This window comes from Sphaerodactylus townsendi, linkage group LG03 (genome assembly GCF_021028975.2).
Source record: "Sphaerodactylus townsendi isolate TG3544 linkage group LG03, MPM_Stown_v2.3, whole genome shotgun sequence".
NCBI classification, from domain to species: domain Eukaryota; kingdom Metazoa; phylum Chordata; class Lepidosauria; order Squamata; family Sphaerodactylidae; genus Sphaerodactylus; species Sphaerodactylus townsendi.
In genome coordinates this window covers 163703248-163729538 of record NC_059427.1, presented here as the reverse complement: position 1 = coordinate 163729538, position 26291 = coordinate 163703248, and the positions used below count along the sequence as shown (strand labels likewise).

General features: G+C 44.4%; 1 protein-coding gene across 17 annotated transcripts in view; it reads right to left on the bottom strand.

Moving 5' to 3' along the window:
* Positions 1–26291, bottom strand: part of MBD1 (methyl-CpG binding domain protein 1) — a 123488-nt gene that overhangs the window by 79285 nt on the left and 17912 nt on the right. For 6 of the 17 annotated variants that reach the window (XM_048487792.1, XM_048487793.1, XM_048487799.1 and 3 more), the window contains exon 1: positions 25492–25621. The exons of 4 other annotated variants lie outside the window; for them this stretch is intronic. In XM_048487792.1, the coding sequence (XP_048343749.1) occupies positions 25492–25498 (7 nt within the window). In that variant the 5' untranslated portion in view covers positions 25499–25621. Of the gene's footprint in view, positions 1–925; positions 1136–25491; positions 25623–26291 lie in introns of those variants that run through there. 7 more of the 17 variants (XM_048487806.1, XM_048487810.1, XM_048487811.1 and 4 more) reach the window with 5 other exon arrangements.

Below are 26291 nucleotides of genomic sequence, written 5' to 3'. Positions count from 1 at the left end.
CCCTTTGAGTCTCCTGCAGGAGAGAAAGGGGGGGGGGATATAAATCCAAACACTTCTTCTTCTTCTTCACTTTCACAACTGTTTGCAAGTGGATTTTGCCATTCCGCACAGCTTCAAAGAGCACTGAAAGCAGTTTGAAAGTGCATTATTCTGCAGGTGCGGAATGAGCCTCAGTGTCTGCCAGCTATTTTAGCATAGGGGAACTTCCTGCCAGAATCAGCCACTATGTAGTTCTGCTCTTCTGCATTACTGTGCCTGCTAGACTGTGCTGGGGAGTAGCCTCTTCCTCCCATTTTTGGGAGGATAAAGGGGTCCCCATCCTCCTTGGAAATGAAGCCATCAGAGACGTCGTTAAAATTCACCCAGTTCTCCATTGCCTTACCCATTCAAGGGGTGAGAAGGTCAAAAGGAGCAACTGAGGCATAGAACACAGGCATGAAATAAAGCAGGTATAAAAAGCATCAACATTAGGTGCCTTCTGTTGAAAGGGTTTTGCTGAGCAGCTCCTATACAAGCCAGCTCTCCTTAACAAGGCACGAAATAAACTGCCGTTCGGGAGGCAGCAACTCTGGATTTTAGCCCAGACTTTAGCCCAGACTTTTAGCCTTCAGATGGGAATTCCCTGCGTGAAGATGCTCTCTCCTTTCAAAGTGAAAAGAGATATTCCCCTTCTCTTGCAAGAAAGGAATGGTGTGTCTAAGACAATGAATGTTGCAACAAATACACACAATCCTCTAAAAATAGGCTATAGGTCCCTCTTCAAGAACTTTTAGATTTACACATATTCACAACTGACAAAAAAAAAATTCAACTGTAACCCAATTAAAGAAATTAATTGGCCAACAGCCTTAGTTTAAACATTTTACAGTTTTATTTTCATAAATTACCAGACAGGTGACAGATATATTAGGCAAACACCACCCACATCGTCAGCTTCATCGGCACAACATGTTTTTGCCTTGGCCCAATGTGTGGATCCTGGGTCTCAGTAGTCCAGTAGATGCTTGCTCTGCACGGTTAGGTATCGCCTGCTCAGCTGAAGCAATGTGCACATCAGTAGCTGCTGGGCAAGCAGTTTTGGCTCAAGGTTACAAACACCCACACGGATCTTGATCAGGAGAGAAAGCGGGGGCTGCTTCCAAATTTACAGTGAAGCTAAGAAGATCTCTGTGCCACGCCAAGCTGGATAAAAGAAAGTGAAAGAGTGGTTAAGAGCAGGTGCACTCTAATCGGGAGGAACCGGGTTTGGTTTCCTGATCTGCCACTTGAGCTGTGGAGGATTATCTGGGGAATTCAGATTAGTCTGTGCACTCCAACACCCGCCAGCTGGGTGACCTTGGGCTACTCACAGTTCTTCTGAACTCTCTCAGCCCCACCTACCTCACTGTGTGTTTGTTGTGGGGGAGGGGGAGGGAAAGGAGATTGTCAGCCCCTTTGAGTCTCCTTACATGAGAGAAAGGGAAGATATAAATCCAACTCTTCTAAAAACTATGCAGACTGTTTACTATTCCTTGCACATATCTGCTTACAAATTAGAACTAATTCCATTCAAGAATCTCAGAAGATTTCAAATTGGGAGCAGGAACTAACTGGAAAAATTAAAAAGAGTGAGAACAGGAATAAAGTGAATTATACTTTGCCTAAATCTATCACCCTGACCTTTTAACTATAAATAAATACAAAATGTAGAACAAGATGGAGGGGCGGTGTCATGAGCCAACCCCTGTGTACTTACCAAGACACAGAGGATTTTGAGGCAGAACCTGAGGACACAGTGCAGGCACAGTTGGCTGCTCCTGAGGAAGAACAGGCAGCAGAGCCAATGCCCAGTCCTTCCCTGCCTGATGACATACAGGTGGAGGAGCTCTGTAGTTCCTAGGGCAGGCAGGTGAGACCCCACTTCCAGCAGGACTACAATTCCCATCAGCCCCTGCCAGCATGGCCAATTGGGCTGATGGGAATTGTAGTCCATAACATCTGGAGTGCCAAAGGTTCACCACCACTGCCCTAGGGAACCCAGTGTTGAGCCAGCTGTGAATAGGAGGCAGAAGCAGAGGCTGCTACTGCAGAAGCACAGAAGGAGTGCTGGTTTGGCAGCAAGGTTTGGGAGGGGAGATCAGAAGTCTCTGCATCGGATGAGGGCTAACTCCTCACAGAATCCCAGCCCCCTGAACAGGGCTCTCTATATAAGCCTTGATGTGAGCTTGCTTCTGCCTGAGTGCAACAAGTGTGTTACCTGTTGCCGCTGTGTGCCTGGTTCTGCATTGATTCCTAGCCTGCTCCTTGGTTCTTCTTGACCTACTGGCCTATGACATGACTCACGCCTTTCGCTCTACCACCACCTGCCTTGGACCCATTGGACTGTGACTCCTGACTTCATGCTTGTGCCGTTGGTCGCTTGTTTGTACCTCTGGGCGGGTCAGACCCAGCCATGCCCCTGCCTGAAAGCAGCACAGGCAGGGGGAGGAAACACTGAGAAATCTATATGCCAGGTTGCTCCATCTCCACATTCCTCAAGAAAATGTAAATTGATGCCCATGCTTACTAAAATCAAAGTATCCTGTGCACAGAGATACCCTCTTCTTTTTCCCTAGCTTAACATCCTGGGCAATGAAAAGAGCTAGAGAATGTGAAAGCTTCCAGTCTATTGTATTATTTTGGTTAAGAAAATGTACTAAAAGGCTGCTGTTATTTGATACAGAACAGTGTTTTAGAGGTGGATTGAAATCTAAACAAGGACATCTCTAAGGAATTCCAGATCTGGGGTGGCCTCTTTTTTTATTTGCAGAAGCAATAACCAAGGCTGAAACAGTCAACTCAAACTGTCCATTAATACATTTCTATATTAGTTATATCGGTTACACAATCAGGTCACAGCAATCAATCAGTCTTAATTGCAATTAACAGCGCCACTACTCAGTGGTCGTACAGTCTTATTTTCCAAGACTGTACTTTTCGGGTCTAAACTGAAATACAAACTAAAGAACATTTAATAAAAGTGGGATTCGTATCCACGTTCCTTCAGTTGACATACGCATCCCTCTGCCCTGCTCAACTCCACTTCAGAAGCATGAATAAACTGTAAAAAAATAAAGTTATCCTTTCTTCTGAAGGGTAATCCATGTTGCAGCAAAAAAGAAATGGGAGTCTTAGTGGTCCCTTAGAGAGTAAGAACATTTTACTCCAGCATAAGTTTTCGCAGACCAGATCCCACTCCTTTTTATGTAGGAGACCTTGGGTGTGGGGAAGAAAACCAAGAACAGAGTCAAAAAGCCAACAACCTTTTAATGAGGGTTATTGCGGACATTGTTTGTTACTGATTGCTGCATTTTAAATTGTTTTAATGTATTTAAGGGTTATTGTATATATGTGATTTATGTTGTTCACCGCCCAGAGCCCTTCGGGGGTAGGGCGGTATACAAAACTCAATAATAAATAAAAAATAAAAGCTGTAAATGGAAAATGTGTACACTTCTTACATGCTCCTTTGTTAGCTGAAATACTGTCCTGAGCTTATTCTCTGATATTCCTCTCCTGCAGAAGAAGGATCTTAGAAGTTTCTCCTCAGTGAGGCTGTCTCCAGCCGGCTGTTCCTGACCACTGTCAGTGAAGCAACATTGTAGAAGCTATTTGGGGCTACAGTGGGAGTGGGGAAAAATCAGACTCCAAGGATGGCAATACTTTGTCCAGTGCAAGTTATTAGATTATTTTGGCTTGGGGAGTTTTGTCTGTGGATGAATATGGTGGCTTGCAAGACTGTGACCTAGGGAAAAACCCCAAGTTGTTTTCTTCCTGCAATAGTTTATGATTAGAAGAAGAAGAAAAGAGAAGAAGAGCTCTGCCAGAAAGGGGTGAAGGAAAGTGTCAAAAGCTGTAGAAACAGACTGGGTCTCAGCAGTGTGAAGTAGCAGCAGTTTGGATTTATACCCCCATCCCTAGAGTCTGGGTGCAATTGCAGGGGGGGACGCAGCCCTGCAATGTGCCCCCCCCATGTGACCATAGAAGAAGAGGAGGAAGAGGACTTTGGATTCATACCCTGCTTTTCTCTCCTGTAAGGAGACTCAAAGGGGCTTACAAACTCCTTTGCCTTCCCTGGGAGGTAGGTGGGGCTGAGAGAGCTCTGAAGAACTGTGACTAGCCCAAGGTCACCCAGCTGGCATGTGATGGAGTGCACAAGCTATCCTAGCTCACCAGTTAAGCTTCCACAGCTCAAGTGGCCCACCAAGTCCTCCGCCTCCAAGAGAACACATCAGTCCCAAACACTGGAAGACAAAAAAAGGGGAACCTATAAGACTTGTGGGGAAGACCTCACCCTCCTTCCCCCCCCCATCATGGGAGTTTCCTAGGGATGGCTCCACCACTCCAACTCCTTGAGCCCAAAGCAGCAGCTTCTGGAAGCCACTTCCCTGCCCCTAAAATGGTTCCCAGCATCCATCACTGCCAATGCACGGTCGCCGCGAACAGCTCTTGAGCGCCCATCATCACCACTGCCACATCTATTGGCAAGTCTGCGCATACAGAGACAACACTGTTTTATTTGAGGGAATTTAACCAACCCCCCCCCCCCCCCATGTATTTTATCTGTGAATTCAGATTTTTCCACTAACCGGGAGGGGGGGTGTCTCCCAAATTTTCAGGGAAATGGAAATTTGCAGGGACATGAAGCCGATCCACAGATTTAGATATATGCAGATGTGAGCCACGTATCGCTCTTAGATATACAGACACATCAGTAGACTGTGTGTTATTAACTTGGCAAAGTTGTAACTAACACTGAAGTGAGCTACTGGAAAAGCTTCTTATTTGAAGTGGGCTAGGATTCTATGATTTTTTTCTCTCATAATTCATAATGGATTAGATCAGAACATTCATTAAAGCGGTTTGGAATTATGCACAACCACATGCATAACCTGACCATACGCATAATATCCTTACACATAATCAATGCCCCCTCTAATTTTTTTTCTACCACTGAGCAGAACTTCCCAACCACTGAGCGGAACTTTTGATCGTTTGTGGAAAAATATTTTAAATTTGAAACTGTGGTGTGGCATTCGACCTTTCATGCAGCTTATTCAGCATGTATTTACAATTTTAAAATCATTTTTTATTATTAGTGCACGGCACCCATCTGGATTAGATATTTATTTATTTAATTAATTTATATCCCATCCTTCCCAACAGGGCTCAGGGCAGCGAACATCAGTAAATCAAATAAAACAGTACAAAAAAAAACAGTATACAATTAGCTATATCAGTCAAAAATTTATCAACAATAAAACAATAAATAAGCATTGTCGAAGGCTTTCAATGCTTCGAATCATTGGTGTTGTGGCCGATATGGTTTGTTCTGTTAGTGCATGCAGACGTTTTCATTTCAGACTAGGTTGGTACAGAGATTCCAGATCTCGAATAGAGTCAAGGGGTAAGTGAGAAGAGTTGTGAGGAAACTGCAGAAATATCTATGCGTTCGGAAAGATGAGTTCACAGATGGAGTTCAACATATAATAATGAAGATAAAGCAAAACAGTAGGTGACGGATCTGAATAGTATCTTTGTTTTCTTTGAGTGCGTAATGTAGCCCTGTAGCTCAGGTGGCTGATTACTGTTGGCTTTGATTTTTTTTTCATACTGGCAAAGGCTTGTTTCCTAAAATTATTTTCATGGCTCTTCCTTGAAGGTCCATGTGCTTGTGAAGCCATTGAAATTCACAAGCACATGGACAATTTCAGAGAAGCCATTGAAATTCACAAGCACATGGACAATTTCAACAGGAAGGAAGGCTATTGTTCATGAAATGAAATCAGTAATGGGCTGCCAGTGTTGAAAAACTGTAGAATCAAGACAGTGACTGATCAGCTCCACACAAACACAGGACAACTACAGACTACAGCACTCAAAGGAAACAAAGACCAGGATACTTCTATTCAGTTCCATTCACCTATTGACCTTGCTATCTTCATTGTTACTCCCATGCTACAGACTTCTCTGTGACTCACCTGCCAGGCTACTCTATTCAGATGGCCTCACCTTTTGACCTCACAGTATATATACTCCACTTGCTTTCCACTCCTACCACCAGATCCTCTGAAGATGCCAGCCACAGATGCAGGCGAAACGTCAGGAGAGAATGCTGCTAGAACACGGCCATACAGCCCAGAAACCACACAGCACCCCAATAAATAAGCAGATGGCGATAAAACCCTATAAAAGACACCCATGGGAGGTGCGAAGTTCCAGTTAGGCCGGCTGGCAAGATATAAAAGCCTGGCAGAAGAGCTCGGTCTTACAGGCCCTGTGGAATTCACCAATGTGCCGCAGGGCCCTGATCTCAGGTGGGAGCTCATTCCACCAGGTGGGGGCCATGGCTGAAAAAGCTCTGGCCCTCGTAGTGGCCAGCCGGACCTGTCTTGGGCCGGGGACCGCCAGCAAATCCCCCCCCCCCCAGCGAACGGAGGCGTCTCGAGGGGCAATATGGGGAGAGGCTTTTAATTGAGCTTTTAAGAGACATCTCGCCATTTGGTAGGGGGGAGAGAAGTGCTTTCAAGTCACAGTTGGCTTTTAGGGCAAGAGATGTTCCGAGGTGGTTTGCCATTGCCTCCCTCTTCATAGCAACCCTTGACTTTTGCCAACTCTCATCCAAATAATAATCAGGGCAGACTCTACTTAGCTTCCGAGGTTGGGCAAAAAAAAAAAAAAAAAAAAAGAAAAAAAAAAAAAAAAAAAAAAAAAAAAAAAAAAAAAAAAAAAAAAAAAAAAAAAAAAAAACAGAAAAAAAAAAAAATACAAAAAAAGAAAAAAAAAAAAAAAAAAAAAAAAAGAAAAAAAAAAACAAATGCAAGAAAAGAAAAAAAAAAGAAAAAAAAAAGCCTGGGCCATCTAGGTCCGGGCCAATGAAGGTCTCCATTCATATGTGGAATAGGCATGAAATAGAGACCATCTCTATAGCAGACATCTCTACTCCAAGTAATCTTTTCAATTATCTCCCCATAATTCTTCTCCCACTCCCCCCCAAAAAGGGGGGAAGAATCCCGTTCTCATAGCTCTCCCCTATTATTGAAAAAAACCAGCTTTCTTTTGCACTCTTAAGATTCAACAATATTGGTAATAATGTTATGATGTCCTCAGAAAGACAGGATCTGCAATTCTGGGAAGGAAAGGGAAAGAGAGAATGAAAAAAAGATGGAGAGAGATGGAGAGAAAGATGAAAACAGAAAAAGGAAAGACAAAAACATGAAAAGAGGGAGAGAGATGAAAAGAGGAGAGAAAGATGAAAAGGAAGAAAAAAGGATAAAAAGATAAAAAGAGAGAGAAGTGAAAAGAGAGAGAAAAAAGAGATACAGTGGAACCTCGGTTTTCATTGCCTTCGGTTTTCATCGATTTTTTCAGTGAAAAATCTGTCTCGGTTTTCATCGATTTGCAGTAAGGAGCAGGGGTTTGTGGAGAAAAATCACCCGGACAAAGCTGTTGCAGGCCGTGTCTGCAACTTGTTTAATGACAATGTCTTGCCCCATTTCAGACAAATCTTAAAGAGGCATCAGAAACAGACCTCTTGGGACAGCTTTCTGGAGCGACATTGGTCCACTGGCTCTGAAGCTGGTCCTAGTGTTATTGTTTGTTACTGTTTTCAGCATTAAACACTATGTTTATTCGCCAAAAATGTGGTTTTGGTATGTTTTTTGGAGTGCCTAGAACGGATTAATTGGATTTACATTGATTCCTATGGAGAAGTTTGCCTCAGTTTTCATCGGTTTCGGTTTTCATCGATTCTTTTCGGACGGATGAAAAGAATAGACCTGTTAGGATTGCACTCTGAAGAACCATACCTCATAGCATTTCTACTTAAGATTTGGTAGGCGTGTAATCTATACTCCAGATACCATGGACTCATTACTTCATCATCTCTTCGCCAGCATGGCCAACCTAGATCACTATCCAATTGGCCATGCTGGCAGGGGCTGGTGGGAATTGCAGTCCATGAACATCTGGAGTGCCATAGGTTCGCCACCACAGACCTAGATCTTTGTTTTGCTTTTATTATGTCTGCCTACAATGTGGGTTTGGTTTTTGTTGTTGTTGTTGTTGTTTGCTAGTTCCAAATAAGCTAGAATAAGCCTTTTGCGCAAAGTCCCTCTTTTTTATTTACAGACAGAAACCAGGGAGGTTTGAATGCTCCTTCTTTCCCCTGTAACCATCTGTTCAGGTGTAAGTTAATGCTAGAGAATTGTTAGATCCCCAGATCTTGTCCCAATAATTAGACTCTGGAGTACTGTTCAGTAGCCTTTTTTATGTATACAGACCAGGTTCACAGTTTCAAAGTTCTACAGAACATGGCTTCTTGATACACATTTATTCCCACAGAATGTCCCCTCCCACTTTCTCAGAGCAGAGCATTTGGTAGCCTGGACTTCCGGCACCAAGGCCAACAGCAGATAACACTAGAGCCACTTGGCAGCCAGCCCGAGGCAAGATAACAACAATCATTCTTTCCCGTGGGCCCAGAATGTCAGGGGAGGCCTAGTTATCTACAAAGCAGCGCAGAAGCCATAAACTCAGGTCAAGGCAAGAATGCATGGACATCAATGGTTACATGTACCAAGAGTTGGTTACATACACTGTTTCCCTAAAATAAGACATCCCCCTGAGAATAAGACGTAGTAGAGGTTTTGCTGAAGTGCTAAATATAAAACATCCCCCGAAAGTAAGACGTAGCAAAGTTTTTGTTTGGAAGCATGCCCGTCGAACAGAACACCAGAGCAGGCAGCTGTGGAGCGGAAAAATAAGACATTCCCTGAAAGTAAGACATAGCGCATCTTTGGGAGCAAAAATTAATATAAGACACTGTCTTATTTTCGGAGAAACACGGTGTCTATCAAGAACTGGGTACATGTATCAGGAGATTATAGGCACGAAAGCAGATGGGACAACTCACAAGAAGTTCTTTCCCAGTTCCTGCCCCATTTCTTAGCAGAAAGACAATCCTACTGAAATAACACAGAACAGCCTCTGCTTCCCTCTTGGGGAGGGATGCTGTTTGGATGTCTACGCAGGAAACATTTCCTAGAAAGAGATTGCTCACTAGTCACTAACCCAGAAGAGTTCAGTCACAAGGTGAACGAACCACCAGATTTTCCCGGGCAAGAAGAAGAGGAAAATAAATATCTCCTTTTCCTGTGGGCGCCTTCAACATGCAGGCTTTGGGGAGTTGTAGTTCTTTGTGATTGGAGGGAAATGAAAGCTTTGTGGGACGTTTCAATGTGTTAAGGAAGCAGGAGCACCTGGGGGGGTGGGGGAGATGCTGATAATTTCTTTGAATCCCAGTCGCCCTGAGAACTGGCACCACAAGATCTTAAAAAGGAAGAACGTTGATGCACCTCGATTGTTTTTCCAACACAGGGGGGAGAAGGGATCAGACCTCTTCCATGACACAGGAAGGCTATAGAGCAGTGGTGGCAAACTTTTGGCACTCCAGATGTTATGGACTACAACTCCCATCAGCCCCTACCAGCATGGCCAATTGGCCATGCTGGGAGGTACTGATGGGAATTGTAGTCCATGACATCTGGAGTGCCAAAGGTTCGCCACCACTGCTATAGAGGGAACTCCCAGGCCACCTACCTACCTACTCGCCCCCTCCCCACCTTCTCAGTTGGCCAGTGGCAGCTGCATCAGACACTGCTCCTAGTGGGGCAGGGGGGGAGGGGTTTGACTCCAAGCTATCCAGACCCTGCTCTAACCATACCTTCCTGACTCTCAACATTTGTTGCAGTGATTCTTATTGCTTATCAGTTTCCAAAAGTCCTGTAAACCAAAATTCACATTGTTGCAACTGAGAGTGTCTAAGGCTACCTTTAGTGGGAAATTTAGGGGCCCTAACTGACAAGGCCCTCACCTTGTCACTTAGTCAATGCACTGGAGTCCCTCCCCGACCCTCAGAAACCCAAGGCCAACATGTGCTCCTACCCACATGGAGTCCATGCTTACAAACTCTCAACCAGGGCTCTCCATGCTGCTGGCAAGGGAGGGGAGAGAAGCGCTGATAGATGGCTGGGCCAAATTGAGCAGTGCCCATCTTTTTGGTGTGTGTGATGTGGGTGGCAGCTACTGGCCCGGGTAGCTGCTCCTGGTCTCCGGCCGCTTCTCCAGTCCTTTCTCGGCTCCTTCCCATTTGCTCAGCGATATCAGCACCTAAACAGAACTCCCTGTGCCTGGCTGCCCCTCCCACTTGCCCCAGATCGGCTGTTCAATGAGCTGCAAAACACGCTCCGGCCTCCTGTTAATCCAGCACGCAATATTCGCAGCTAAGCAGAACTTGGCTCCACACGCCCACCCCAGAGCGGCTGCTCAGAGTGGCACATGCCTTCATGCGTGAAGCACCAAGACTGTGTCTGAGCTGCAGGGGAGGTGGGGCGGGGCGGGCCAGGCTTGGTGTTTGGGCTGTGGAGGGTGGGAAGAGGGGATAGGGAGGCTGTTGCCAGGCCCAGCAGGAGAAGCCTGGACCTGGCTTGGTATTTGGGGAGGATTGGGGGGGGGGGATGGGCCAAAGGAAGGGGGGGAGATAGGGAGGCTGTCTGGTTGGCCCAGCTTGTTGTTTGGGCCGGGGGGACACTAGGCACCAGGACACAACAGGAGCATTCTACAAGGAAGGAGGTTCAGGAAGTAGCAGCAGATGAATTTAAAAATCTCCTGAGATCTTTTGGTGAAACAGTGTATAACTAGGGCAAAAAAGATTGTCCCCTTTTCAGAGCTATTACCATGAACAAATCTTAACACTGACCATAATGTGCAAATGTTAGTTCTAAAGTCCCCAGATTTTGCATTCACGTGTAATGCTGACCATGTGTAGCAACAAAAAGGGAACGGAAGGTGCCAGTTGTGTGAAAGAGAGGAGGAGGAGGAGGAAGGAACACTATGAGCATATAGCGTTTATACATTTGTTTTCTTGAGCATCCTAAAGGTATGTGCAACCTTTCTTCCTCAGGAAGTGAAGGACGGTCAGCTGTAGACAAAACTGTGGGAGGATGGGAACGCTCCAGGAATCCTGACACACTCAGCAGGACAGAAGCTTCATGCAACTGTTTTGGTTTATTGAAGCTGTCAGCTCTTTGGAGCAGAAACTGCCTCCCACTGGGTATCACAGCCAGGCCCAATGAAGGAGGATACCAGCTCCAGGCAAAAGTGACCCAAGCAAACTACACAATGAAAAACAGCAGTGTAGCAGAAGAAGCAGTGTTTTCACAGCAATGGCAGCTAGCAGAACATAAGCCCTAGGCCAGTGGTGGCGAACCTATGGCACAGGTGCCAAAGGTGGCATTCAGAGCCCTCTCTGTGGGCACGCGTGCACAGAGTTCGTCATGTGATAATAGTGTAATTATTTCAGGGAGATTATTAGCATTAAACCTAAGACCTAGTTTTGGGAAAGCAGTGTAGGTAACCCTGTTAAGCACTGTTAAACCCTACTGATTTTCATGGGAAGATCTAAAGCGTGATCCTTTACTTGGGAGTAAGATTGGTTGCTGGAAATGGGATTTGCTTCTGAGTAAACCCTCCTAGGGTCGTGATTCACCTGTTTGAAGCGTTGCACAGTTGCTTCAAAGCAATGCCACTGACTACCACCAAGCTTACTCCCGAGTAACGCACGCCTCGGAGCCAACCGTTTTTTCTATACTAAAACCTCAGTATTCAGGTTAAATTGCCATGTTGGCACTTTGCGATAAATAAGTGGGTTTTGGGTTGCAGTTTGGGCACTTGGTCTCGAAAAGGTTCGCCATCACTGCCCTAGGCACATTCAAGGTCTTGTGGTCTTTTTTGCTGTTGAAAGAAATCCATCAGCCTCTTAGAAGCTGAAGCTTTGTCTAAGGCAAGTCCTCCAAACGTTCACGGACTACAATTCCTATCAGTCCCCGCCAGCATGGCCAATCATGAAGAACACAACTGTCAAGAAATTCGCCCTAAGGCAAAACTTCAATCTCCAGGTTTGTCCCAAAGAAGGATTCCAAACCTTGACACAACAACCCTGTAAGGTAGGCAGAGGATTACAATAGGCAGCATGACAAATGGGTTCTTAGAATTAGCTTCAGTTTAACCTTTAATGAAATAAAAGATTGCAGATTATTTACATTTAAACATTTAAATATTGGTATTTGAAATGTTTTCCAAAAACTTAGCCACTGCCAAGGTAATCGATGGACTACAGTCACTAAGCAAAAAACGAGTGGTCTGAAATTTAGAATAATGAAGCCTTGGAAGCAGCAAAGGATAAATTAAAATCATACGCAGGCTGCTATGAAGATGACATTCCAGGAGAATATGGGATATGGTTTCAGGAGATCCACAACCACAATGGCATAGTCTCTGTTGTTTGGGGATCTGAAGGTATCTCTCAGAGGTTACCGCTGATGGGAAGCTGTTAAGACTGCTAACATAAATAAACGATGTTGCTTAATGGATGACAGAGATGTGAGATATTTGGCTCTTACTCTGTAGCGTGGCTATATTCCAAGGTAGCGGGGGGAGCATACAGCTGCCTTTGTCGGGTAAAAAAGTGATGCTCGATATCCCTCAATCTTTCCCGGATTTGGTTAAAAATGTATAATTCACTGCCAGTCCCAACACTATCCAAATCAATCCCTATGGTCTTGATTTTGTCCTCAATGACTTTGAACCAGCAAAATTGAAACTTGTCTTTAAAGAGGTTTACGTTTATGTCACCAGCAGATGATAAAGTGTAGTCTAAGCCAGTACTTTATGGTGGCAATCCAAACTTCTGTTTCGACAAGTGAGAGACCAAGCTAAATAGGTGACGCTATAAGGCTATAAGGTGATATACCAAGCTAAATAGGGACGCTATAAGAGACATAAGGCTAAATAGGTGACGCCATTCGGAACTCCCAAGATCCTTCTCAGAAATTGTGCTTGAATTTGTTCAACGTCAGATTGAAAATCACTAACCCAAATTGGGATGCCGTAGAGAATTTTAGGCAGTGTCTTTGCCTGGAAGATGTTTAGAGCGCCTGTCACTGATTAGTTTCCCTTTCCGTAATAGAACTGAATTATATCAGACACGATGCGTCTGGTTGATGAAATTAAGCAGGATCTGTGGAGGGACAATTTCAGATTATATTGGAAAATTATCCCCAGATATTTAAAGGATTGTACCTGTTCAATCTCAATGTTGTTGATTTTCCAGGAAAGAGGGCACCAGTTTTTGGAGAATACAACTATTTTTGACTTCTCGTGATTTAGTTTAAGTTTGTTGGGTTCGCAGTAATCAAGAAAAGCTCCCAAGTACCTTTTAAGTCCAACAGGTGTTTGGGATAAAATAACAGCATCATCGGCATAGAGAAGAAGTGGGACAGAGCACTCTCCAACTTTAGTAGGATGGCCATTAACTTTACTAAGGTGATTTTGCCGATCATTTATGTAAATGTTAAACAGATGAGGTGTCAATACACAGCCCTGTCCAACCCCTCTGGTAATTAGAATTTTTTTGGATAGTGTACCAGTTTGGTCTAATTTTACTTGGCAAGTAGTATTGCTGTATAATTTACAGATGAGCATAAGTAATCGTGGCTCCATTTGAAGATGGGTTAGTTTTGACCATAGGATACTTCTGGAAATTGTATCAAATGCACTACTCAAGTCTAGGAAGGCAGCATACAATTTCCCTTGGCCCTTGGATTGGTATTTGTTTGCCAAGGTAAAGAGGAGGAGGAGGAGGAGGAGGAGGAGGAGGGGGGGAGGGGGAGGAGGGGGAGGGGGAGGGGGAGGGGGAGGGGGGAGGAGGAGGAGGAGGAGGAGAAGAAGAAGAAGAGGAGGAGGAGGAGGAGGAGGAGGAGGAGGAGTTTGGATTTATATCCCCCCTTTCTCTCCTGCAGGAGACTCAAAGGGGCTTACAATCTCCTTGCCCTTCCCCCCTCACAACAAACACCTGTGAGGTAGGTGGGGCTGAGAGAGCTCCGAGAAGCTGTGACTAGCCCAAGGTCACCCAGCAGGTGTGTGTGGGAGTGCACAGGCTAATCTGAATTCCCCAGATTCCCTCCACAGCTCAGGCGACAGAGCTGGGAATCAAACCCGGTTCCTCCAGATTAGATACACAAGCTCTTAACCTCCTACGCCACTGAATTGATCCATGGTAGATTTTCTAGATTTAAACCCAGCTTGTTCGGGGCCTGTGATGTTGTTTTCAGACATCCATGTTTTTAGCATACTTTCAAGGTATTTAGTGTAAATCTTCCCAATTATGGACAGAAGGCTAATTGGCCGAAAGTTTCCAGGAGTGTTGGTGGATCCTTTTTTATGAATTGGTATTATTACTGATGATAACCGTGTCTCCGGAATTGTGCCATATTGGTCAATGTAAGTAAACAACCAAAATTGGGGTCCATCAGTCAATGTGTTCAGACAGGACTTCGCCAGGGACCCCATGCAATCCAGGTGCCTTGTTTTTCTTAAGACTACTTATAATGGTCGATATTACGTTTGCACCTGGAGGGGCCCACATAGGAAAGTCCATTAGTTGTGGTTGACTCCGCACATCAGTGAAAATGCTGGGTTCGGTTAAAAGAGTTGAATAATGCTGTAGCCACTGATGTTCAGTGATGGTAGTTGCGAGGTTTTGATTGCTAGAGCCGTTCTTAGAATTAGTAAGGACACTTTAGCTTTTAAGATTTATTTCCAGCAAGAGCACAGCACAAGAGCAAGCACTAGTCACATAACAAGAGAACAAAATTTACGTAGCCCCTTTTTGGGGCACTAGATAAACACCTTTTTAGGCAGCAATACATGTAAAATAACATAACCAACTGGCAACTCCACACCAGTCCTCCGATCTGGGTTTCTTCACCGCACTTCACCGAACTTCCCCAATCACAGCCTTCCTCACAGTTATTTTGTCTTTACTACTCAAATCCAATCCCTAACTCAGTGCCCTGGAAAGCAACCCAGCAAATTGATTCTCTTCTTATACTAAATTGCTTTCAGCTGGCTCTTTATCCTCGTCTGCACACATATTTTTTTGAAGTTTTACAAGTTTTATCCTTCAAGATAAATCTTCTCGACAACAACTGAGAATGCAAATAACACAAACCCATGCCAAAAGAGGACAGTCCCCAGCATCTTCGTTTTTCACATCCAATGCTCTGCTGAATTTTCCAATCCAATCCAATAACCTTTATGAGGCATAAAACCGGAAGTACCAAACATTCCAGGTACAATAACAGGATCATTGTTACACATCATGTAGGACACGGATTAAAAATGTAGCAACTGCTTCCGAAATTTCTACATTAGAGCTGTTCAATAGCTTAGACCAGTGATGGCGAACCTGTGGCACGGGTGCCAGAGGTGGCACTCAGAGCCCTCTCTGTGGGCACGCACACAAAGGTTGTCATGTGGGGGGTGAAAAATCACCCCCCACACACACACACACACACATCTAGGCTGGCCTGGCCACTGAGTACGATGTACGCGCACCATGGTGAGCAGGGAGGACTCAGCTGGCAGGCCTGATGCCTGTGCTCAGGGTGGCTGCTGCCGGAGGGGGGAGCACAGAGGAGGCAGAGATGCTAGAGAGGCACAGAGCGGTGTGAGCAGGACTTGATGGCTAGAGCAGGCTGGCCCCTGCTCGAGCGGGTGGGGCGGAGGAAGAGGGAGCCAACCGTTTTTTCTAAACTAAAACCTCAGCATTCAGGTTAAATTGTCGGGTTGGCACTTTGCGATAAATAAGTGGGGTTTGGGTTGCAATTTGGGCACTCAGTCTCAAAAAAGGTTTGCCATCACTGGCTTAGACATTTTTAGTTTGTCTGAGAAAAACATAAATTCTGAAGGTAATAAAGCTCCCAGGTCGGTTCTAATATCATTATACCTTCAACAGTAAAGCAGGATATGAGGAATTGAGTCCATAGTGTAGGGACAGTACCAACAACAACACTCTCTTTGTGGGATGTTATGGAAACGACCTTGAAGATAGACTGAAGGGAATGAGTTGCACCTTGCACCCATCTGCACTTATAGTTGACAAGCTGTTGCTGAATTTTCATGTTTCACAAAAAGCAACCAGGAAGGGAACAGCACACATTTCCTTCAGCAAACTGTTCCAGAACATGAGCACCACCAGTTGTGGACAGCTCCATCCAACTGCCAAATGTGGGTGTTTTCCATTAACATCTTAATGGAGGAAACCTGAATTTGGTGGTTGGATGGAGATGGAACCGTCCACAATTGGTGAGAAGGCATGAAGAAGGAGATGTGGTTTCAAGCACAAGACGACATATGAAAGAAGAAGATCCCATAACATCTGCTGTTTGTGAGAGCGGGCAAAGAGTAACCAAGAGTATACCAAGGAATATCAAAATAACAAGCCTCTCTCTTTTCCCATGGCAGCAGCAGCAGGAAGTATGTGGGTGGGGGGGACTTGGCCGGGATAGGGCAAGATGAAAATCTAAAATAACGGTAAAGATACCTGAAGGACCACCTACTCCCTTAGGAACTTGCCTGACCACAATGATTCAGAAACCCTGTTTTGGATGCCCTCATCTTCTGAAATTAGCCAAGTAGCAACCTGGAAGAGGGCTTTCACAGCACCAAAAGTCTGGAACTCTTCCCCCATCCCATGGAAATTCACCTGTCCTCTTCTGTTGCCATCTTCCACCAGTGGTTTTAGACTATTTTATTTCATTTGGCATACCTACAATGATCTCTGCTTCCTGACCCATGTTTTAATTGTTCTTTTATGTCTTTGCATGTATTTCAGTTCCATTTTTAATTATTTTAATGATGTTTGGTTAGCGGGGCAGGTTTTAAATGTGATTTTACAGTGTGATTTTATTACGTATATTTTAATTCGTTAGCCACTTTTGTGGTCCTTGTAAGGGCAGAAAGGATATAAACTTTGTAAATAAATAAATATGTATGTGAAGGGCTAGCTAGAGCTAATCTCTGTTACACAAATCAATATCTGATTGCATCACGCTGCTCTAGAACTAAACACTTAATTAATCAAAGAAGACATATGGTCAGTTTAAAGGACAAATCTGCCTAGATCCTAGGAGCAGCAGTGGCGTAGGAGGTTAAGAGCTCATGTATCTAATCTGGAGGAACCGGGTTTGATTCCCAGCTCTGCCGCCTGAGCTATGGAGGCTTATCTGGGGAATTCAGATTAGCCTGTACACTCCCACACACGCCAGCTGGGTGACCTTGAGCTAGTCACAGCTTCTCAGAGCTCTCTCAGCCCCACCTACCTCACAGGGTGTTTGTTGTGAGGGGAAGGGCAGGGAGATTGTCAGCCCTTGAGTCTCCCCATGGGAGAAAGGGGATATAACCAAACTTCTTCTTTCTAGATCAGAATCAGTGTTTCCAGATAAATTAGGAACTCAATTCCCTATCAGCCTCTGTCAGCATGGCCAATTGGCCATGCTGGTAGGGGCTGATGGGAATTGTAGTTCCTGAACATCTGGAGAGCCGCAGGTTCCCTACCCCTGTTCTAGATAACTGAATACTAAAAGGTACTTTAATCACCAATAGGTTTGTTACTTCCCAGTTTCAAAACTACATTTAGTTACTTGTTATTAATTAAGCTTCTTGTATCCTATAACATTTGTGACCCGAAAAGGCCCTCCTATTGCAGCTTCCCAAATTCTGTTCCTGCAGATCCTGGGACCCTCATGAACAGCATAAAGAGCAAAGTAAGGGGTGAGTGAAGAAACCAGCGGAAGTCAATTCACCCTCCTCAATCGATGAAAGTACCCTTCTATCACAAGAAACAGACCCAAAAAATGCAAGCCAATGAAATCCATTGAATTTTTTTCAAAATTGTTATAGTTTAATTTTAGGCACTGTTTCCTACAAATACAAGCGGCTCAAATGAACAGTTCTTCCCTTTGAGTTTTATCCTAGAACAGCAGAGGTCAAACTACAGATGCATTTTAAAAACTGAAATGAAGACAAAACAACAGCAACCTTTTTTTTTTAAGTACTAATTGTAAAGACAGTTGCATGGCTGGAAAGCAGCCTGTAGAAACAGATGTATTTGACTTTCCCAATTTCTTTGAGATTACTCTGCATTTCTCTCTTCCATGCCTTCTTATTTCCAGTTTGAGAAATGGTAAAATTAACTCTGGAATGATGTGATGAGCTGATTGCTGCAGATTCTAAGATCTCCATATTTTTCCACCACCATGTTACTAAAACATACACTGCGAAGGAGACATACAGTCTCATATATATCTCCATAGGGTCGCTATAAATTGGAAGAACACTGATGGTACTTAACACACAAACATACATAAATATATATAAAACCACTTCAAGATTTTTTTGTGTGCAGCGTTTCACTAATGCATCTACTCTTCCATTGGGTAAACTCTCATGATATATAAAATAAAGGTTCACAAAAGGTTCATCTTCTAATCAGCAGAAGTTTGCCCAACACAGAGGCCGGAGACAGTCTAGGACAAGTGGCTACAGTTAATCTTTAACATGATTGGTGAGTTCAACTGGTGAGTTCAATTGGTGAGTTTATTCTTCTGTGCTTGGGGTCCCTTTACTATCCATGGGACCCATTTTTCCTTCTCCCCTCTTTGGGAGGGTTTTAATAAGGGTTTTATTGCTGACGCTGTTTTATTATATTCACCGCTGTGTTTATTTTAATGGTTTTTAATTGTATATGTTTTAACATTATGTTGTTCATCGCTCAGAGCCCTTCGGGGGTAGGGCGGTATATAAAACTCAGAAATAAACAAACAAACAAACAAACTGTGACTCTAGACCAATGAGAGGCTGTTGCCGGGGCAGGGGAAAAGTATCCTTGTTGAATGTATAAGAACCAATGTATTGTATATGCTAAGTCCAGTGTAAATTCAGAGTGTTAAGTTCAGTGTGTGTGTTCACTATGTTCTTGCTGAAGAGTTCTGTATAGCTTTATAGTCTTGTATAGCATAGACTTGTGTAACCTTGCAACTGCTAAAGTAAAACCTTCCTATGGAAAGAACATCTTGCGTGGAGAGTATTCTTTTCCAAGAGTGGTAGGAGGCTGCAGTGAGTGCAAGAAGACTATAGACCTTCTCATCTTACCAGAGTGACTCCGATTTAAATTCTGATGATATAAACTACCTCTCAAACCAGTTGCTGGATGCATACTCTGACCACCACTGTTTTTCTGCCATGTTTTATCAATGCATATCGGCTTTTCAGTAGCAAACATGTAAAGGAACCCAAAACTACAGCACACTATGCCATATACAATACTCCGTAAAAAACAATCCAGAACAAAACTGAATATAGCATTCTGAATATTAGTTCAATTTTAGAAACAAGACTAAATGATTTGAAAGAAAGCAGGGTGGGAGTTCAGGCAAGGAAGATTTTTTGAGCATTCCTTCCTAGCAAGCAACAGTCACTAAAAGTGTCAGCATAGAAAAACAGGGCAAGTTGCTAGCTGTACACTTATATTTTTGATTTTATGGAACAGTTTATCAGTATTCATCCATTATCTAATTACACTGAGAGCAGCAGTGGCGTAGTGAGAGCAGCAGTGGCATAGTGGCTAAGAGCAGGTGCACTCTGATCTGGAGGAACCGGGTTTGATTCCCAGCTCTGCCGCTTGAGTTGTGGAGGCTTATCTGGGGAATTCAGATTAGCCCTCCACTCCCACACACACCTGCTGGGTGACCTTGGGCTAATCACAGCTTTTCGGAGATCTCTCAGCCCCACCCACCTCACAGGGTGTTTGTTGTGAGGGGGGAAGGGAAGAGAGATTGTCAGCCCCTTTGAGTCTCCTATAGGAGAGAAAGGTGGGATATAAATCCGAACTCTTCTTCTTCTTCTAAAACTGTCAACATCCGACCAATCAACTAATCAGATAAGAGCCCTATGGCGCAAGAGCAGTAAACTGAAGTACTGCCATCCAAGCTCTGCTCACAACCTAAGCTTGACCCCAATGGAAGACCTTTTCAGGTAATTGGCTCAAGGTCGACTCACCGTTCAATCCTTCCAAGGTTGGTCAAAGAGTGCCCAGCTTGCTGGGGGTGAAGCGCAGATGACTGGGGAAGGCAATGGCAAATCACCCCATAGTCAAAGTCCACCTAGTAAATGTTGTGATATAACATCGTCCCATGGGCCAACAACGTCCCAACAACGTCCACAGTGTCAAGACCCTGTCAAGACTGCAGCTCTTTCCTGATTCTTGCCATGAGACTGTGGAAAAGGTGGTCCCGGGAGAACCTGACTATTGTGTGGTTATTCCTGTGCTTCTGTACTGTTGGCTTCTAAGCCCGCAAATTCTCTTCTCACCCTCCAAGGCAGACTACATCTGGACATTATCGCCAATTTAGCCTTGAAGGTCTGCACAGCCTGAGAACATTTCTAGTGATCTCATTCTGATGGGATGCGGAGGGAGAAGCTGGAGGGGGTTTAAGAGAGGGAATATTAACCACGCCTTGTATAGTTTAACTTATTTCCAGCAAGAACTTCCATGCATCGTGTTTGCAACGCCCTTTTAATAAACTGATTGCTGAACCCAAGAGTTTGGTTATTGGGGGAGGCTGACAGATCCTGACACACAGGGAATACCTTTACCTACCTAACAACACACTGACAACTGTCAATATCTGACCAGTCAATTGATCGTCATACTGTCTCTGCGACATTTATCTACCATCTGCTGTATGAAACAATTCCACCACAGAAATGTTGGCCAGTTAACTAGAGTTGCAGGGCAGAGTTCTACCACATATATTCTGAGATGTTCTTACTTGCAGTACACAGTAGAAGATGTGATTAAGGTGATTCGATCAACTGATCAACATACTGTCTCTATGCCCTTCTTCTACCACCTGTGATGCCAGGGGTCTGCAATCTGCGGCTCTCCAAATGTTCATGGACTACAAATCCCATCAGCCCCTGCCAGCATGGCCAATGAATGTCCATGAACATCTGGAGAGCCGCAGGTTGCAGACCCCTGTGCTATACGAAGCACTTTCACAAGAGAATGTTGGTGCCATGACCCTCTAATGATGCTGGCAGGGGATGATGGGAACTGTAGTCCATAACATCTGGAGGGCCACGAGTTTCACACTTATGCTATAATGCAGTGGTGGCGCCAGAGGTGGCACTCAGAGTCCTCTCTGTGGGCACTCGCGCACAGAGTTCATCATGTGGGAGGGGGGTGGAAAATCACCCTCCCCTTGGCCACACATCTAGGCTGACCTGGGCATGATCCTTTACCTGGGAGTAAGCTCAGTTGCTGGCAATGGGGCTTGCTTCTGAGTAAACCCTCCTAGGATCGTGATTCACCCATCTGAAACGTTGCACGGTTGCTTCACTAAGCTTACTCCTGAGTAACACATGCTTCAGAGCCCACTAAACTAAAACCTCAGTATTCAGGTTAAATTGCCGTGTTGGCACTTTGTGATAAATAAGTGGGTTTTGGGTTGCAATTTGGGCACTCGGTCTCGAAAAGGTTCGCCATCACTGCTATAATGTCTTAGCCTGGGTCCTTCCGTATTTCTGTCTACTGAATGCTTACTGTCATATCTCTATCTAATGAATGCTTACTGCTTCAGCAGGCCTGGGAATGTTTCCCTACTATAGCAATCTGCCCTTATCTCTGTAGCTGCAGGAGGGGTGGTGGTGGATGCCGCAGTGTTTTCATCCCAGTACCTTCCCACTTCAGAGAAGGAAAGGGGGGTTGTGGGCCTGACCTATCTGTGCTGGGGGATATAACACTTTGCCTGTTTTAATGCACTCAGTTCTGACAATATAAGTCAACAGCTTTCCTACGCTTGCCGTCAATAAATGAAAATTCTGCTTTTAAAGTATTGAGTCTTTCACTGATCAAGTCTGGGGTTGTGACAGTTAACAAGAGTTGCAGAGTAGAGCTCTACCACATTTATTCTGAGAAGTAATCACTTGCGGTACCCAGCAGAGATGTCATTAAGGTGGTTCATTAGATCAGTGATACCGATCCTTCTCAGTCCTGGAATCCTACTAACCTGTAAGTATGTGGCAAAATAACATGTAAAATGGAGTTCTATACCTCACCAGGGTCCAGGCCAGAACAGTGGAACAGCACCCAAAGAATTTAAACCAACCTCCTCTCAATGCACACGTAAAGCTGAAGTAGGAAAAAGTGGCTTGCTCTCCATGCAAGCAAACTGGCAACAGGCCCCTCCAAAAGACAGCAGAAGAAATGCAAACTCGCATCTAAATGGAGATCTTCGTCAATCCCAAAAATTGAAGAATGGGTTCATAAAGTACAAGAACTATGCACTGCCGACTGGATCTCACAAAATATAAATATGATAACCAACAATTTATCTACACCATCTCTGCAAATTAAAAAATGGGAGAAGTGGGATAATTATATCAAAGCTAGATATAATTATTAAGATATAGTACCTTTAGTATTTAAAAACTTATCCATCCTTTTTTTTAGTTCTTATGTATATATAGAATTCCAACGTCTAATGTAAGTCTAGACTAAGCTGTTTGTTAATGTTACCAAAATGGACAAGAATATAATTTTAATAGATGAAGGGAAGTTCTAGCCTATGCTATTTCTTATATGTTAAATCTTTTGTCTAGTTCTGTAACGATAACTCTTTTTTAGTATAAGCACCGTCTATATTTGTTATCTCTGAAATGATTAATTCCCCAATTTGTTATTAATGTGTTCAGTAATCTGTAACTGCTTTTTATGTTGTTTATCTGATATTGATATATTGAACTATGAATAGAAAGAAAGAAAGAAAGAAAGAAAGAAAGAAAGAAAGAAAGAAAGAAAGAAAGAAAGAAAGAAAGAAAGAAAGAAAGAAAGAAAGAAAGAAAGAAAGAAAGAAAGAAAGAAAGAAAGAAACTCACATCCAAGCTGGTGGGCTCTGTGATCTACCTTAAGAGTCCCAACCCACGGGTTCAAAACCACTGGTTTAGCATAGTGAGATTCCCTAGAACACACACGAGAAAATGCCTATTTTAAACCACTTCACACAGACAAACGTCTATATCCACACCTAACACCATCAATGCCACGCACACAAGATGCCTCACCTTGCACTCTATGCTAATACAACCTAACTACCTCCTCCAGGTTTCATCCTGACGATCATTAAATAAGAACGAGAATCCTTGAGAAGAGCGAGGAAGGCAGAAGCATTCTACTACCTCAGAACATTTGCAGGATTAAAAATAAACAAAGTCAAATATTTCTGCTCCAAAAATAAAAGCCACTTCCTCTTCATCTCTGCCAGCTTACAAAAACTACAGTCCAGTTTGGTATGAATAATAGAGTTCAGTTACAAGCAGGGACCAAGCTGATGTTAAAACACAAGCATATTTGTTGGAATGAGTAATCAGACGAGCCAGCCATATTTCAGGGGGATATGTGACACTTTTAGTGCAATGCATGACTTGGGAGAAACCCCGGGCAAGGGCTATAAAGATCCACCTGCTGTTATTGTTCCTCTAATGCACAGGTGTCAAACTTGCGGCCCTCCAGATGTTATGGACTTCAGTTCCCATCATCCCCTGCCAGCATCATGCTGGCAGGGGATGGTGGGAACTGTAGTCCATAACATCTGGAGGGCCGCGAGTTTGACACCTATGCTCTAATGGAAGCTTTTACCTTCGGCTTCTATAGTGCTCGACCAGACTGACCCCACACAAAATACAGAGGTGCTGCCAGCAAGCTTTCGATCCATAAGTGGCAATACTATTGGTGAAACTGTTTATGGTGGGAATGGGAGACTAAGCCTTCAATTGTTGTTGGTCTAAACAAGGGAATACCCTGCCTGTGCAATTCAAGCCAGAAGGAGCCCAGATGGAATACAGTCTTCCCCAAGAAGCCGATATTACTGGTGGCTAAACCAAGTCAAAAGGGAGAGATCTTCAAGGCTCATGATAAGCTTCAGCTTCTCCAAGGGCAGGAAATGGGGTGTTTCATAAGCAAGAGAAGGTAGCTGTGCTGCCTGATAATATACCAGATGTGCATTGTTATGCCACTGGGAAATGTGTTCTGGTGCTTTGGAACTGGTGCCTTCTGCTCACTTAAGAGCTACTGGTTTAACACCCTGAGGTAACAGTCAATGGCAGGTCAAAGCATTTTGTCACGTGAAGTTGGCACTTCTCCCTATAACACGTCTCCCTCCCGCTTCTACTGACCCTAAACTTGCCATCTCACCACCCACAGAGGTCGCTTGAACACCTTATGTCAGTGGTGGCGAATCTATGGCATGGGTGCCAGAGGTGGCACTCAGAGCCCTCTCGGCATGCGCACACAGAGTGCCCCCCACACATCTAGGCTGACTTGGGCCACTGGGCTTGATTATTAGCATTAGCTAATTGATTATTAGCATTATTAGCATTAAACCTAAGACTTAGTTCTGGGGAAGCAGTGTAGGTAACCCTGTTAAGCGCTGTTAAACCCCACTGATTTTCATGCGAAGAACTGAAGCGCGATCCTTTACCTGGGAGTAAGCTCAGTTGCTGGCAATGGGGCTTGCTTCTGAGTAAACCCTCTTAGGGTCATGATTCACCCGTTGGAAGAGTTGCACAGTTGCTTCAAAGCAAAGCCACAGACTACCACCAAGCTTACTCCTGAGTAACGCATGCCTCGGAGCCAACCATTTTTTCTAAACTAAAACCTCAGTATTCAGGTTAAATTGCAGTGTTGGCACTTTGCGATAAATAAGTGGTTTTTTGGTTGCTGTTTGGGCACTTGGCCTCGAAAAGGTTCACCATCACTGCCTTATGCTTTACTACTCCAACTCACACGCACACCAGAATGAAGATGATGGATGAGAACATGCAATCTCTCTCTCTCTGGGGTGGGGGGAGACAAGGTAAGGGCCCCCGAGATTTCTGCCACCCCCACCCCCAAAATCCATTGCGTTAGTCAACTCGCATGAATCTGCTTCACTCTGAATCAGAAGACCATTAGTCCATCAAAGTCAGTACAGGCCATTCAGGCTGGCAATGCCGTTCCATGGTCTCTGGTGGGGTCTTCCACAGCATGTACTACCACATACTTTAAACTGGCAACGCCAGGTACTGAACCTGAGATCTTCGGCATGCCCAGCAAATGCTCTATCACTGAGCTACGTCCTTCCCTGCCTCACATGATTGCACATATCAGCTAGTCCAGGGGTCTGCACCCTGCAGCTCTCCAAAGGTTCATGGACTACAATTCCCATCAGCCAGTTGGCCATGCTGGCAGGGGCCGATGGGAATTGTAGTCCATGAACATCTGGAGAGCTGCAGGTTGCAGACCCCTGAGCTAGTCCTAACAAAAGTCATGGGCTCACTCCATTAGCAACAAGGGAGACACCCAAGCACCTCTAAAAACATTCCCTTATTTATTACCATCCAAAAGCAATGGTTTTCACCTCAGATCATACACTCTTTACTTCTCAAGGAGGACCTAAAGAACAGCAAAGGATAGCCAAGAAACAGAAAATATTCCAAATATTCCTGTCGAAGGCACGAACTGAGAGTACTCACATGCCATCGCCGATTTTTTTTTTCAAGGGGTCGAAAATCCCTGCGGTATTTTCTTGTTGTCTCCGTAGCCCCTGGTCTTCAACATTACAGGACTGTTAACGCAACGTTCTAGTCAACACTAGCTTTCAGTGGAATGATATCTGTGCACACAGCTCAGCTGAAAATTTCTTGATTAGACTGCAGACTGTTGTCAGAGGAAGTCACTTGGCTCGGTGCCCAGAAGCGAAGAGGGAGGGGAAAGAGGCACGTTTGTGCATCTGTAGACTTTGGTGAGCAGACTCGATTTCCAAGTTACTTCTGAATTCATGATATTCTCAAATTAGTGGTTGTGAGCAGTGGACTCTAATCTGGAGAACTGGGTTTGATTCCCCACTTTTCCACGTAAGCGGTGGGTTCTAATCTGGTGAACCGCATTTGATTCTCCACTCCTCTACACGAAGCCTGCTGGGTGACCTTGGGCCACCCCCTGTTCTCTCAGAACTCTCTCAGCCCCACCTACCTCACAAGGTGTCTGCTATGGGGAGAGGAAAAGAAAGGAGTTTGTAAGACCCTTTGAGACTCCTTACAGTTGAGAAAAGTATACATCTAAACTCTTGTCCTTCTTTCAAAATTACAACTTAACACAGATGATGGAGAAAGTGATGTGTGATGGGGGGGGGGGGTTCTGTGACAAAAAAAAATCATAGAGCTGCAGCTCTATGGTAGAACAGCATCTGCTTTGCATGCAGAAGGTCCTAGGTCAGGGGTGGCCAACCTGTGGAGCTCCAAATGTTCATGGACTACAATTCCCAGCAGCCCCT